The sequence below is a fragment of the Myxine glutinosa genome, chromosome 1 (genome assembly GCF_964187855.1).
Source record: "Myxine glutinosa chromosome 1, kmMyxGlut1.1, whole genome shotgun sequence".
NCBI lineage: Eukaryota > Metazoa > Chordata > Myxini > Myxiniformes > Myxinidae > Myxine > Myxine glutinosa.
In genome coordinates, this window is record NC_136261.1 from 338,142,236 (window position 1) to 338,158,962 (window position 16,727).

At 47.2% G+C, this 16,727-nt stretch overlaps 1 protein-coding gene across 3 annotated transcripts in view; it reads left to right on the plus strand.

Moving 5' to 3' along the window:
* The window catches only part of ACSS3 (acyl-CoA synthetase short chain family member 3), a 168,417-nt gene that overhangs the window by 7,568 nt on the left and 144,122 nt on the right, over positions 1 to 16,727 (plus strand). For all 3 annotated transcript variants that reach the window (XM_078769818.1, XM_068097927.2, XM_068097931.2), the window contains exon 2: positions 11,360 to 11,504. In XM_078769818.1, the coding sequence (XP_078625944.1) occupies positions 11,360 to 11,504 (145 nt within the window). The remainder of the gene's footprint in view (positions 1 to 11,359; positions 11,505 to 16,727) is intronic.

The following is a 16,727-nucleotide window of genomic DNA, read 5'->3' on the forward strand; positions in this document are numbered from 1 at the left end:
ACCCCTATGGACGAATCTTGGTCCACACCCCTATGTTCGAATCTCGGTCCACATCCCTGTGTTCGAATCTTGATCCACATCCCGATGTTCGAATCTCGGTCTACACCCCTATGGACGAATCTTGGTCCACACCCCTATGTTCGAATCTTGGTCCACACCCCTATGTTCGAATCTTGGTCCACACCCCTATGGACGAATCTTGGTCCACACCCCTATGTTCGAATCTTGGTCCACATCCCGATGTTCGAATCTTGTTCCACACCCCCATGTTCGAATCTTGGTCCACACCCCTATGTTCGAATCTCGGTCCACACCCCTATGTTCGAATCTCGGTCCACACCCCTATGTTCGAATGTCGGTCTACACCCCTATGTTCGAATCTTGATCCACATCCCTATGTTCGAATCTTGATCCACATCCCTATGTTCGAATCTCGGTCCACATCCCGATAAATACCACATCCTGATGTATTATATTATCCAATTGATTAATTTTTTTTTTTGTGATTTTATTTATTTATTTTCATTATTAGACATTTATTTATTTTCTTTCTCATCTGGGCAATATCTCAGGCACCATTTGAGCAAAGAAGTTGATATTTGGACATGACAGTGACCCACGTAATGCTCTACAAAATTTCATATAAACGGGTGCCCCACATCTCGCAAATAAAATACATTTACTTCTTCATGCAGGTGTATGAATCAAATTGGCGCCCCTTTATTTAGTGTTGTATGTGGACATTAGGATTTTTAATGGGATGTGCATGTTGTACTATATTTTGGGATTGGATGCCTACAAGCAAGGTGTTTACATTTGCCGAATCAAAAGTCATTGTACAGATTGTGGATAAAATGAGGCATGATGTGAGATGGTGGTTCACTGCCTGCTTGAAGCCGTCAGGGAAGTGCGGAACAGCACCGCCTCTGGAAGGTGGTTCCTAGATGGGAGAAGCTAAATATATATATACGAGTTGAGCTTTGCTTTCAGCTTGGTTTTTGTAACTTAAACCAGGAGGGGGTTGCTCGAAGAACACGCATCCTGGAGTTGTTAGAGAGGGATGGAGGCCTGAGGGTGCGAATGAATGGCCCGGTGCATTGACCATATTTCTATGCACAGCTGCTAATTACCTCCGCCTTTTGGAATTTCCACTTTTTGGAAATACCGACTTCTTTCCTGGAAGTCCTTGTAGTGTCCATGTGTTTTATACCTCTCCCACCTCCCCCACCCCCCTTCCCATGCCTCCTCCCCCCAAGACCCCTCCCTCCCACAGATCTCCCGATGTCCCTGCTCGCAAATGTTGTGCTTGTGTGCTTCCCCCTCTCTCCCCATCTTGTCTCCCGCTCCCCTTATTATAAGTTTTATTTGTCGTTTTTTTTTTGTGATTAATGTTAGCTCTTTCACGAGCCTCGATCTTGTATTTGAAAAAAACAAACAAACAAAAAAAAGCCAATGAGATTTTGTTTCAGGTCCAGATCCAGATCCGACCTATCAGTGGGATACAAAACACAAATTGTTCAGCCTGTTGGAGGCATGTACTCTACCGAGTGCCGTTCTAATTCTCATCATTTTACATAGAATGTAAGACTTGATGAACTGTGCTGCTGCTTGCTGACGTCCCAATGACTTGCCTAAATATGTTGTCACATCAAAGGGTTTTAAAGTGAAGGAGTGATATTTGTTCCATCTTACAGTTTGTCGCATCGTTCTCTTCCCTTTTCAGGTGATTTGTAATCATCTCCATGGGTAATGATCAAGGCTGGCATTGCCTAATTTTTACTTTGCGATGACATGTTTAGTTTGTGCTTTTCTGACACAACGTACTGATGTCTTGGGTGCTCCCTTTCTCTGGCTGCTGACATTGATATCACATCAGCCAGGGTCTAGCAGGTGTGATGTTCGCTCTTTCTGCTCTCCGCTAAGAAATCATGTTCTTTTGACCATTGTGAGTTGAAGGACGTCTTTCACTTCGGCATTTTCGTCAAGACAAATAGAATCTTTGTTTACGTGCGCAGGACCAATACAAACGTGGCATTAATTAAACTAGGGCATGCCCGTACTATATATATATCTAAAATTATATCCCCCCCCTCTATTTACATGAAATGGTTTGGTCCATTCGCAAAGCCAAAGCGAACGGCTTGCGAGTACGGTGACAATCCTCCCCCTCTATTTACATGAAATGGTTTGGTCCATTCGCAACGACCACAGAACCCCCCCCTCTATTTACATGAAATGGTTTGGTTCATTCGCAACGCCAAAGCGAACGGCGAACGGCTAAATCGCCATAGCTCGGTAACTACTTGTCCGATTAATTTCAAACCTTGAAAAGGCACATCCTCGGGTCCCCAGCAATATACCTGGCAAGTTTCAAGTATATCGGACCCGTGGTTGTCGAGAAACAGCGGTCACAGACAAACACACAGACATACACACATACACACACACACACACACACACAGAGATTACTGGAATTATAGATAGATGACGAATATGTCAACCAATGAAGACCCCCGATCAAAAGTTATATTGTGGGTCGAAATGTTCGGTGGCTTAAGAGGAAAATAGATGACACAAAGGCATCCGGTTTCGTATCAATCGAGGCCAGAGGACAGTGTATCAGTATAAACAGACTGTTGTAGCGGCTGCCGCTGAGTTTTCACAATCGCCTTGCACCTATCAAGGACGCGGAGCGATCACCATGCCGGGCTCGTCCAGGACGCCCAGGCCCGCGCTCAACTTGCCAGGCTGCAGCCAGGACGCTGGGCCACGCCCCCTGGCGCCGGGCCTGGGCAAACCCCCTGGCGGAATAGATATATATTGCTGACTGATAAACGGTTTTTCAGAGTGCCTGAGTGTTTGATTTCATTAAAGCAACTCAGATGAATTCTAGCTTTTTGTCGCGTCCATTCTTCCGATCGACGTGGGAGCCCCGGCTCCTTCATTGGTGACCTATCGACATGGACACGGCAGTCGCCCTTAAACTGCCTACCTTCTGGGAGGCTCACGCGGCGGTTTGGTTCGTACAGGCGGAGTCCCTGTTCGCCCTGCGAGGCATCACGGCCGACGACACCCGCTTCCACCATGTGGTAGCTGCGCTCGGGTCGGTTACCGCGGCCCGCGCCCTGAGCCTCCTCGAAAGCCCGCCAGCCGCTGACAAATACGGCGCGATTAAGAAGCTGCTCCTCGATGCTTTCGCCCTCCCATCGGCGGAACGCGCACGGCGCCTGCTCGATCTGCCTGAGCTCGGCGACACGCGCCCTTCCGAGCGCATGGACTACATGCTTTCACTGCTCAGCGAGCACTCTCCGGCATTCCTGTTCCGGGAGCTGTTCTTCCGTCAGCTGCCTAACCCGGTACGCCTCGCCCTGGCAAGCACGACGATCACAGATCCCCGGGCCCTTGCCAGAGAAGCCGACAAGATCTCCGCCGCAGGACAGCGCATCGTAGCGGCGACATGGGACCCACCGCCGTCCGACGCAACACCCAGGGCGCCCGAGCACCCGGCACGGTCGACGGCCGAACTGCCGACGCCATTGGCGGCCGCTCTACCGAGCCGACCACCTCCGGCACGACGACCGAGGCCTCCACCTGACCAAGCATGGTGTTACTATCATGCCAGGTTCGGACAGAAGGCCCGGACATGCCGACCCCCGTGCACCTTCGGCAGGCCGGGAAACAGCCGGGCCGGCGTTCATTACCAGCCATGAGCGCCGGCCACACGGGCAACTTACTGTTCATCACGGATAAAGCGTCCGGACGGCGCTTCCTGTGCGACACCGGCGCCCAACTGAGCGTCATACCCGCCTCTGACCAGGACAGGCAATCCGCGGTTTGCGGCCCCTCCTTAGTTGCGGCCAACGGATCGACTATCCGCACCTTCGGCCCACGCAACGTCACCCTCTGCTTCGGCGGCCAACGCTTTGCTTGGACGTTTGTAACCGCCAACGTGCCCGTGGCTCTGCTAGGCGCCGACTTCCTCTGCGCACACGGACTGCTGGTGGACGTCCAACGGCGTCGTTTAATCAACGCTGAAACCTTCAGCTCCCTGGTATGCACATTGAGCAGCTCCGCGCCGACCGAGCTGGCATGCGCCGTCCCGGCGGCGAACGAGTTTGCTCGCCTGCTCACGGAGTTCCCGGCCCTCACGCGGCCGACGTTTTCGGCCGTCGCAGTACGGCATGGGATCGAGCACCACATACCAACCACGGGCCCGCCGGTCTACGCCAGGGCCCGCCGCCTCGACCCAGCCAAGCTCGCCGTAGCGAAGGCCGAATTCGACGCGTTGGAGCACCTCGGCATCGTGCGGCGCTCCGATAGCGCGTGGGCCTCGCCACTGCACATCGTGCCAAAGCCGGGGGGTGGATGGCGCCCGTGTGGCGACTACCGCCGTCTCAATGACGCTACCACCCCCGACAGGTACCCGATCCCGCATATCCAAGACTTCTCCGCCCGTCTGGCGGGACGGGTCATTTTTTCGAAAATTGACCTCATACGGGGATATCACCAGGTACCTGTCAGGGCGGCCGACGTCCCTAAAACGGCAGTCATCACGCCGTTCGGCTTATTCGAATTCTTGCGGATGCCATTTGGTCTCAAGAACGCGGCTCAGGCGTTCCAGCGCTTGATGGACGGCGTGCTGCGTGACCTGCCGTTCCTTTTCGTTTACCTGGACGACATCCTCGTCGCCAGCACGTCCCGGGCCGAGCACCTCCTCCACCTCCGGACGCTGTTCGAGCGCCCCAGCGAGCACGGCCTCATCGTCAACCCGGCCAAATGCCACTTCGGCATGACGGCCGTTGATTTTTTGGGCCATCACATCACCAAGAACGGGGCCGTGCCGCTGCCAACCAAGGTCGAGGCCATCACCACGTTCCCGCGTCCCCGCACCATAAAGGCCCTGCAGGAATTCCTGGGAATGGTGAATTTTTATCACCGCTTCGTGCCCCGCGCTGCTCAGCTCATGCGGCCCCTCTACGAAGCCCTCCGGGGCATGCCGGCCAAGCACGACATCGCCTGGTCCGCAGCAATGGATGCGGCCTTCCAAGGCTCAAAGCGGGCCCTCGCCGACGCAACACTGCTCGCTCACCCGGTGCTCAACGCTCCCATCGCCCTCACCACGGATGCCTCCGACTACGCGGTGGGCGCCGTACATGAGCAATGGGTGAACGGGGTTTGGCAGCCACTCGCTTTTTTCAGCCGGCAGCTCCGGCCGAACGAGCTCAAATACAGCACGTTTGACCGGGAGCTCCTCGGTCTACACCTGGCCGTCTGCCATTTCCGCCACCTCCTGGAGGGCCGACCTTTCACGGCGTTCGTCGACCACAAGCCGTTGGTTTACGCCATGGCCAAGGTCACGGAGCCATGGTCGGCCCGCCAACAGCGCCACCTCTCCGCCGTGTCGGAGTTTACCACGGACATCCGGCACGTCGCCGGCAAAAACAACGCCGTGGCCGACTGTCTTTCCCGGGCCAGCGCGAACGCGGTCCACCTGGGCATGGATTTTGCGCTTATGGCGGCGGACCAAACCACCGACACCACGGTGCAAGCCCTCCGGGCGGCGGACACGGGCCTCCGCCTGGCCGACATCCCCTGCGCGGACACTGTCCTGCTCTGCGACGTCTCCCAAGGCCAGCCTCGCCCCATCGTGCCCGTCGCCTGGCAACGCCGCATCTTCGCCTCCCTCCACGGCCTTTCCCACCCGGGCCGGAAAGCTTCCCAGAAGCTGGTGTCGGCGCGTTTCGTCTGGCACGGCCTTCGTCGGGACGTCCGCGATTGGACCAGCACCTGCACGGCCTGCCAACGGGCCAAGGTCCACCGACACACCCAGGCCCCGCTGGCACCTTTCACCGTGCCCGAACGACGTTTCGACCACGTCAACGTGGATCTGGTGGGCCCCCTCCCCCCGTCACGGGGGTTCACACACCTGCTCACCATGGTGGACAGGACCACCAGGTGGCCGGAGGCCGTCCCCCTCGTCTCCACCACCACCGCCGACGTGGCGCAGGCTTTCATCGCCACCTGGGTCGCCCGCTTCGGCGCACCGGCGGACATCTCGTCAGACCGCGGTCCACAGTTCACCTCCGAGCTGTGGGGCGCGGTCGCCCGCAACCTGGGGATCAAGCTCCACCGTACTACGGCCTACCACCCCCAAGCAAACGGGTTGTGCGAGCGATTCCACCGCTCCATGAAGGCCGCGCTCATGGCCGGCCTTCAAGACGTCGGGTGGGCCGACCGGCTGCCGTGGGTCCTTTTGGGCCTTCGCACGGCCCCCAAGGAGGACCTCCAGGCATCCACCGCCGAGCTTGTCTATGGCCAGGTGCTACGCGTCCCGGGCGAATTTGTGCCCGACGCTACCAGTCCCTGGTCCGCAGCTCACCAGCGCTCGGACCTCCAGGAGGCCGCCCGACGGTTTGCCCCCGTGCCAACATCCCACCACGGTGACCCCCAGTCCTACGTCCCCCCAGCACTCCGCACAGCGGAGTATGTTTTTGTGCGTCACGACGCACATCGGTGGCCACTCCAGCCGCCGTACGACGGGCCCTTCCGGGTGCTGCGACGGGACGACAAGTCGTTCGTCATCGACATCGGCGGCAGGTCGGACCGGATTGCTGTGGACCGCCTCAAGCCGGCGCACGTGGACGTCGACCACCCACCACGGGTGGCCCTTCCGCCGCGGCGAGGCCGTCCCCCGTCCACGGTGCCCCCCACTCGACCGCCCACCACCTCACCGGACCCCCTCCCACGACCCGCCAGGGGTCGCTTCGGCCGGGTCATCAGGACCCCCCTCAAATTGACCCTGCCGGTGCAAGTCGATTCTGGGGGGACGTGTGTAGCGGCTGCCGCTGAGTTTTCACAATCGCCTTGCACCTATCAAGGACGCGGAGCGATCACCATGCCGGGCTCGTCCAGGACGCCCAGGCCCGCGCTCAACTTGCCAGGCCGCAGCCAGGACGCTGGGCCACGCCCCCTGGCGCCGGGCCTGGGCAAACCCCCTGGCGGAATAGATATATATTGCTGACTGATAAACGGTTTTTCAGAGTGCCTGAGTGTTTGATTTCATTAAAGCAACTCAGATGAATTCTAGCTTTTTGTCGCGTCCATTCTTCCGATCGACGTGGGAGCCCCGGCTCCTTCACTGTCCTCTATAAAACTGGACGAATGGCCAACTCCTCCACAAGGCCAAAATGGCCAAATTCCACCACAAGTCAATGTAACAGCGGCAAGTGAACACATCTGTTCCAGAGTTCAAGACCTTGAGGCTTTATCACCTTATTGAGCCAAAATTATCTTGGGAGATTTTAGTCACTGCAAATTGAACACCGAATTACCAACATTTCTTGAACATGCACAACACATATACAAGGAACGATGTAACGCTGGATTCATGCTACTCCCCATTCCCCGTGTGTATTCATCAAAGGCTTGTCCTCAGCTGGGAATTCCGACCACTGCAGTCATATTATTTTGCTTCCATCTGGTAAGCAGAAGCTTAGAATGTGCAAAGCGGTTGCTAAGAAACGGTGTTTGGAGCTTGGATACCACAGAGGAGCTGCGCACATGTTTCGATTGTACAGATTGGAGTGTATTCATGGATTCACCTGTTTATGTAGTAGAGATGCTGACAGTTATCTTCGAGGATATCAAGTTTTGTGTTGACTCTGCCATCCCTTATAAAGTTGTTAAAGCATATCTGAATAACAAGGTGTCTATTACGAAAGAGCTGAAGGACTTACTGACTTACCAAAAAGAGGGAAGCCTTTTTAGATGGAGATAGATCGCAACTAAAAGCAATCCAGGAAGAGATATATGAACAAGTTACAAAGTCTGAGACAGATTATAAACAAGAAAGAGCAATCAGAGATTGCAGGCCCTCGCCAGGTCGTGTTGTTAGTGGTTTTAAGGCTTTTGTGTTAAAACAAATATGGTGACCGAACCACATGACTGATGACGTCATCATTACTATTTTTTTATCCACCAATTTATCCCTAGATAACGCTCAACAAATTTCATCTTGATCAGATGAAGTTTTGTACTTGTCGAATTATGACGTCACAATGGAGGCACATATGACATCTTCATTGACATGTTATTCTGCATTGAGAGTTCTTTACAATGAGCCATGTCTCAATTTCTTATATGCAGCATTTTCAGAGCTATAGAGTTGCAATTTTTTTTGGTTTTTCCAAGATGGCAGCCGAACCATGTGACTGTTGACGTCATCATTACATTTTTTTCTCAACTAATTTATCTCTAGATGACACTCAACAAATTTCATCTTGATCGGATGAATTTTTGTACTTGTCGAATTATGACGTCACAATGGACGCACCTCTGATATCATCATTAACATATGTTATTCCCCATGGAGAGTTCTTTACAATGAGCCATGTCTCAATTCCATCTGTGCAGCGTTTTCGGAGATATGGAGGTGCAAAGTTTTTCGATTTTTCCAATATGGCGCCCATACCACGTGACATATGACGTAATAATTTGCATAAAAAAATTATACAGGTGAAGGTGCACCTGTTGTGAAATTTCCTGTCAATCAGACCAACGGTTGCAGAGAAAATCATATTTATTCTGTGCAGACAAACAAACAAACAGACAAACAAACAAACAGACAGACAGACAGACAAACGGACTCAAATGCAATACCCTCTCCTCTGGCGAGGGTAATAATATTTAGAATGGGATTTTAAAGGAAATAGTTTGCATGCTGTTTGACAGGAAATGCACACTATGATTGGATGCAAGGACAAATAAAAGAGGCTAGCAACTGTACTAAAGACTTTATTTTCTTAATCTGGATGATTTTTATGCCTCCGGCCACCTGAGGTGGTGAACACATTGTTTTCTGGTTGTCCGTCCGTCCATCTGTCCGCACAGGCTAAACCTCGTTTTTCTCATTAACTACATGCCCGATTGAGAAAAAACTTTCAGGGTAGGAGTGACAGACATGCAGAATGTTTTTTTGATAATTGTGACGTCATAGGTCCACATCCCGATTGTTGATCGGACAAAATTTGGTGGATGAGTTGGTTAGGCGACAACAAGCCGGATCCGCTTTCATCCACAAGCCGGATTCATCGGCCAAATAATTTAAAAATATTTCTCGGAAACCGCTGAATGGAAAAATTTGAAACTTGGCACATTGTCAAGTACGCCCAATAGGAAACAAATGTATGATAATGGTGACATCATCGGTGAACCAGCCATAAATGTTTTAATTTGAATGCCTTATTCTAAAACTCTGAAATTGCATTCACATGATCTATGACTCATTTGTATTGAAATGTTACATTTATGACATCATAGGTCACATGGTTTGGCAGCCATATTGGGTTTAAACTAAAACCTTAAAAAAACATCTCCCAAACCACCAAAGCGATCGACTTTAAACTTTGTGTGTGATCGACTTGGCCAATGTAAGGTCTATGGTCAGCCAACATCACCGCACTATACAAACAACGTGCAAAAACGGACCCCCTTAACCTACCATCAGTGCGGTGGGGCTTTTGACATGGTTAGTAACATGCAAAAGGGGTTTGAGATACCCTGCCGCACTAGCGGAGGGGTTAACTACAGACCTATTAGCTGACTTCCAATCATCAGCAAGGTCATGGAATCCATCATCGCATTTGATATGAAATCCTAACTTTTCTCCAACAACCTCATCCTCGATCATCAATTGGGATTCAGATCAGGTCACTTTACCTTGGACATGGTGTTCCTTTTCTCCCAACAATGGATGGAGGCCTTTAATGTCAGACACGATATCAGTGCCATCTCTCAAGACATATCTAATGCTTTTGATACAGTCTGGCATCCTACCTTGCTCTGCAAACTCTCTGCCTATGTCATACAAGGCCAACTCCACACATGGCCTAATGACTTCCTCTCCTCTCGTAGCCAACATGTGGCACTTAACCGTATCATTTCATTTCCTCGCCCTGTCAAGGCTGGAGTGCCCCAAAGCAATGTTCTGGGCCCAGTCCTCTTCCTAATCTTCATAAATGATCTCTCTGACTTCCTTTATCCATTTTCTGATGACTCCACCTTCTACCTCCTCCTTCAGGTAGGCAGGCATGATCTGTCTGCCAAGTTTGAGCAACATCTGAAAATGCATTTCCGAGAAATGGTTGAGGAATTGTTCAACATCGGGTTTCTTTACAACTAAAATGGCCACCAGCCAGCCACCTTTGATCACATCGTGAAACAAAATGATGTGCATATGTATACCATCATGTGTTCCTTTTGTGCCAAGTATGAACAAAATCGGTCCATACATCTCCGAGATATGGTTGTGGACGCACACACACACACACACGGATGGATGAGACCCATTTCATAAGCTCCCCTTCCGGACTAAGTCCAACGGGAGCTAATAATATGAATGCCATCTTGGTTTTCTGGAGGGCCTAATTGACATGAGGCCTGTAGTCCTCTGCTTATTATACACCGCCTGGATTTGTTGCATGAGACTTCCATTGGCTTTGTTTGGGACGATGGTCCCCGAAAAATTCACGATGAGGGTCTCCGAAAAATCAAATCATATGTCGAATAAAAATTATTAGTAAAGTCTAATCAAGCCCATCAGCACGCACGATATGCTCCTCACTAAAAAAAAATATAGCGTTAAGTAATTTTTGAAAGTGGTTAAACAATCCATGACCATGTCATGAATCAGCTCATTCTGATATAACAGTGGAGGAGGGTGACATGGATGAGTGGTGTCGAGTTAATTTTTTAACAGCGCATTAAAGGGACATAATCATGAAATTTTTTGAAGAGATGTGTTTTTGAAGAGATGCGTGACCCAAAATTCTTTTGCTGACAATTCTTCTGCTTCTGCTTCTTCTTCTTCTGCGTGCAGAGCTTCTGCAGATTTCGTGACCCAAACCCCCCCCAAAAAAATTGGGGGGGAATAGACCAGATAATCGTATTTTAAAATCGAACTATTTTCTCTTCCGTTATGGAAAAGTGCTATGACGTCACTGGTGCACCATCCATACTGTCCTCGATACCCCTATTACTCTGATATGCAAATTGAGATTGGTCAAACAAACCTACTTGAAGAAGAAGAAGCCAACTTATTTTGCATCCTCAGACGCATCAGGCTGCTGAAGCAGTTTCCTAGGCTAGTGGGCACTTCTGGCTACTTTAGCTGCTGAGCTTTTGGCCATTGGCATTCGTCTTGATCGACTGCTTTTGATGGGGTATACTCTTGAACGGTTTCCCTTGAGGCTGGCGAGCATGAGAGTAGCATCGGCATTGCGTTGCGGTCTTGTCTCTGTATTGCTTTGAGCTTTATTGATGTTCGTACTGAATTAAATGGCACGTCGTGATGTTTGTGCAGGTTCTCAGGAGGGCAGCTGAATATGTGCTACAATGCGCTGGATCGACATGTCGAGGCAGGGAGAGGCGATCAAATAGCCATCATCCATGACAGCCCAGTGACAGGGTCCATTGAGAAAATCTCCTACAAACATGCACTGCACCAGGTAATGCCTCCCTCTTTTGCATTGGTTGCTAAAAGCAGATGACTTTGAATTTGGAGGTTTCATCTGTTGACATCAAATTTTCCCCAAAGCTTTATTTTGATAATATGGAGAAGGCAAATTAATACTTTTGTCAAAAGGTCAAAGGTCAGCGTCACCGAAAATCATCAATATTCATCCAATTGACCTGAAATTTAAATTTACTATTTGAGTTTTATCATCAATTTTTCAACAAAGCTTTTCATGATAATAATGAGAAGGCAAATTAATACTTTTGTCAAAAGGTCAAAGGTCAGCGTCACCGAAAATCATCAATATTCATCCAATTGACCTGAAATTTAAATTTACTATTTGAGTTTATCATCAAATTTTCAACAAAGCTTTTCATGATAATAATGAGAAGGCAAATTAATACTTTTGTCAAAAAGTCAAAGGTCAGCCTCACCTAAAATCATCAATATTCATCCAATTGACCTGAAATTTAAATTTACTATTTGAGTTTTATCATCAATTTTTCAACAAAGCTTTTCATGATAATAATGAGAAGGCAAATTAATACTTTTGTCAAAAGGTCAAAGGTCAGCGTCACCGAAAATCATCAATATTCATCCAATTGACCTGAAATTTAAATTTACTATTTGAGTTTTATCATCAAATTTTCAACAAACCTTTTCATGATAATAATGAGAAGGCAAATTAATACTTTTGTCAAAAGGTCAAAGGTCAGCGTCACCGAAAATCATCAATATTCATCCAATTGACCTGAAATTTAAATTTACTATTTGAGTTTTATCATCAAATTTTCAACAAACCTTTTCATGATAATAATGAGAAGGCAAATTAATACTTTTGTCAAAAGGTCAAAGGTCAGCGTCACCGAAAATCATCAATATTCATCCAATTGACCTGAAATTTAAATTTACTATTTGAGTTTTATCATCAAATTTTCAACAAACCTTTTCATGATAATAATGAGAAGGCAAATTAATACTTTTGTCAAAAAGTCAAAGTTCAGCGTCACCTAAAATCATCAATATTCATCCAATTGACCTGAAATTTAAATTTACCATTTGAGTTTTATCGTCAAATTTTCAACAAAGCTTTATTATGATAATATTGAGAAAACAAAATTATAATTTTGTCAAAAGGTCACGGTCTAGTTTTGTTTTGGTTTTGGTCAAAAGGTTTTGTTTTGTCGGCAATCATCAATTTTCATCCAATTGACCTGAAATTTAAATTTACCATTTGAGTTTTGTCATTAAATTTTCAACAAAGCTTTATCATGATAATATGGAGAAGGCAAATTAAATTTGGTGAAAAGGTCAAAGGTCAGCATCACATAAAATCATAAATTTTCATCCAAATGGCCTGAGATTTTAAGACTTTGCATATTGGGTTACTGAATTGGTTTACCAATCAAAAGCTAGAAGCTGATTGTTTTTTTAAATATCAACAGGTCAAACAAAGTTCAAGGCTGCATAAAATCGTCAATTTTCATTTTGTATTTTTATCGAACCGTTTTCGTGATGTTTAGCTTTTAGAAGAAGAAGACGTCTGAATGCAAACCGACGCAGACGGGCTTTGCATTTTCAGATGGTTTCTAGTTTTGTAATTAGAATGTCATCAAATGGAAGGACCTATTAAGCTGCTCCATGCACCTTGACATGATACACGTCTAAAACATGGGAATTCTTCTTGATTATATGTAGTTAATTATCAACTCAGGAGATCACAATCATTTCGTTGCATCACACTCCACATCAGAAACCTTCAGTATAATTCCACAAAAACATTCCTCACACACACACACACACACACACACACACACACACACACACACACACACACACACACACACACACACACACACACACACACACACACACACACACACACACACAACTCGACCATTTATAGTAGATGCTCATCGGGATGGCAATTATTGTATAGTAAATAACCAGAAGCAATAAAATGGGGAAATCGAAGAATATGATGATGATTGAATAGCGTGCTACAAATTGAACTTTCCTGCTGGGCCACAGCCTGTCAGCCTGCCTTTCCTGATATTATGGCAGGATCACAGCATAGAGGTGAGTGGTAGCTCAGAGCCTGTTGACAGACCTTGTTCAGTTTCTTTGGCTAATAAGTTAGTGCAGAGGAGTCATGATGAAGTGTTGGGGTTGCAAATAGTATGTGGAGATGGACACAGCAACTGTTGATTAAGTTGATAGGTGAGGTTCCAGGATGGCCCATGACTCAAGTATTACAGAGGTGCTTTGCTGTCAGAACCCACTGTATCCTTGGAGAGGTGTGTAGCAATCTGTGGTGGGGATGAGGAGCTGGGACCCTCAACTAGTCACCACTGTGACTCTCTGCTTTGGATCAGTAGCCTAGCGATTTGGATGTAAAGTGGCCGCTCCGGATGGGATTCTTGGAGGATGTCATAACTGTGGAATGAAATGGAGATGGAACATTATCATTATGAATCAACATAACTCCATGGGTGGGGATTGTTGGCTGCGGGGGCCCCTAGCCCTGGTTCTTCAGATGAGAGCGATATCTGACAGTGTGCCAGCCAATGATGGACATAAGAGTATTATCTGATTGGATTCATGAGAGATAGATCCATCCTAATGCTGCATGATGCATGTATATTATGAGTTCATCGGTGATGCAATAATTAATCGTCATCATTGTCTAAATTTGGTTCTACTGTATTTTGTGAGCTGGAGTTGCAGTGCAGTTTGTTTGATTCGGTTTTTCCCTCAATAGTAGGCCTAATATTTTCTAATTGTAGTATAGTATTGCAACATTTTTGGCAAGTGTAGGAAAAAGGACGGAGAAAAAAACCTATTGTTTACTTTTCTGTCTGTGGACTAATGGACTCGGCAATCCAGTGCATTATTTTGCTATTTTTTATGACAAGCACGTCAGAAGATATTTTTACTAGTATAGACTGAAATATTGGCTAATATCTAGCATTCTGATGTGCATTAGCCGATGATGGTGCTGATAATGCCGATTTTTTTTTTTAACTTTCCTTCTCGTGATGCGAGGTAGCTTAATAACCAAAGGGTTGCTGCTTTTCTGGATAAAAGACCAAAAAGCGAAGGCTTTTGGACTTTTTAACAACTAGTGCACCCACTCCACATCAAAGTGGCAGGAAAGGTCATGTTATTATCCTGGGGTATATAGATTACAGTAGATCTAAGCTCAGGTCTGTTTGTCCATGGTGGACGCGATAAGCATAGAATTCCTCAAGTCAAAGATGTTGGGATTCCTCCAACTTTCTTTCAGTTTAGTGTTAAACAGCAGTAGCGACTGTTTAAAAAGGTAATCATACGTGTTTGTGGTTTATACTATTTTTTACTTCCCTAGTTCCGTAAGGGTGGTGGGGGCAATATTGCAAGTCACAAAAAACCTTGGGGAGGGGAGATATTGTTTTGTATTTGTTGCTGTTGTTATTACTTTTGTTATTAGAAGCAGCCTTGGAAAAAGAGCCATGATAAACCTTAACATGGTGTTTGACCAATGAGTAAAAACCCCTTGGGGATGGGCGATAGCAGCCTTTTAAAAACGGCACGATAATGCATAGTTCACCCAAGGTGGCAATCCCCCTTGCGGTTGAGGGGAAGGGCAAATTAAATCACGACAACGTTCATCACGTGACCCTTAATCTTCCTGTCAAGTTTGGTTGAAATTGGATAAGTAACGACAAACCTCCGAATGTATCGCAGTCAGACAGACACCAAATTACATATTTTAGTGTGATAAGATGTAGTGCAGACCTACTGAAGAAAATGATGCTGTTCACACAAGTGCCCCAAAACTTTATATTTTCAAATATCCTCCAATGTTTTCCCCATCTTTTTCTATTTGGTTTTATACATTTTCTAATTTAAGAAGATGAGGAACACCAGACTAACTGGCACAAAATGCTGCTGTTTACAATTGCACGATATTTTTCTGTTTTTTATCTATAATAATAAATAGGCGAAGGTGATTCTGTCCGTCTGTCCGGGGGTGTGGCTTACTCTGTTTAGAGAGTAGTTCCACCCATTCTGGGAGAGGCTTCATAAACAAATTAACGCGCATAGCTTTGAGGCCTGTTTAGTTAGGCCCATGCTGTCTTTCTCTCTCACACAGGTTTATTTCAACTCTAATTCGATATATAATTTCATTTTTAACAGTCGCTAACATAGTGTTAGACTCGGTTGAAAAAAAACGGGAAGAGAATCCCATGAAAGTTCTGTTTTCGAACGAAATGATTTCTCAAAGGCCTGTAAACTAAAGCCCATTTATTGAGAGTCACCCTCACGATTTTATCATGACCCTCACATCACCCTTATCGTCATCCTCATGTCAGAAATAATTGAGAACATTCACGCACACACGGGAAATTGCCGAGATATATTTATAAAAATCGCGCCACGATGATACACGAAAATACACCGCCTAAAATAACAGTCGGGGAAAATGTCGACATATATTAAAAATTCGCTGTTTTCTTTTCCGTTAAGATATATTACTTTTACGTTTTATGAGAGTCGGCACAAAAACGACATATATATCTTCGTTCTTTCTTATTTCATTCAACATTATTATCCGGAAGTAAAATATGTTTCAGGAAATTACCGAGAGATATTTCTTCGTTTTTTTTATTAGTTATGTGCACATACACTTTAAATAGGTTTATTTGAAATCTTTAATTTTCACAATGTAATTTACTTGCCATTTGTCATTTGATGAGTATGAGACACTTCCTCTTGAGGATCGTGACAATTCATGCGTTGCGTGGAAACTTCCATTTCCAAAATGAATGCGACGGTCGATGAAGAACGCAGACTTGAACAGGATGTAGCAAGAAAACGAATGAGACGGGCGAACGAGTCCGTCGACGAACGTCAATGCAGACTTGAACAGGATGTAGCAAGAACCGCACAGAGATCGCACGAGACGGGAGATCCGCACAGGATGCTGCTGCAACAACGGTGAGGAGAGTTGGAGAGGAGCGAGGGGTTGGAGAGCGAGGCGCGAGGGGTTGGAGAGCGAGGAGCGAGGGGTTGGAGAGCGAGGAGCGAGGGGTTGGAGAGCGAGGAGATAGGGGTTGGAGAGCGAGGAGATAGGGGTTGGAGAGCGAGGAGCTAGGGGTTGGAGAGTGAGGAGATAGGGGTTGGAGAGTGAGGAGCAAGGAGTTGGAGAGTGAGGGCTGATTGGAGCGGAGAG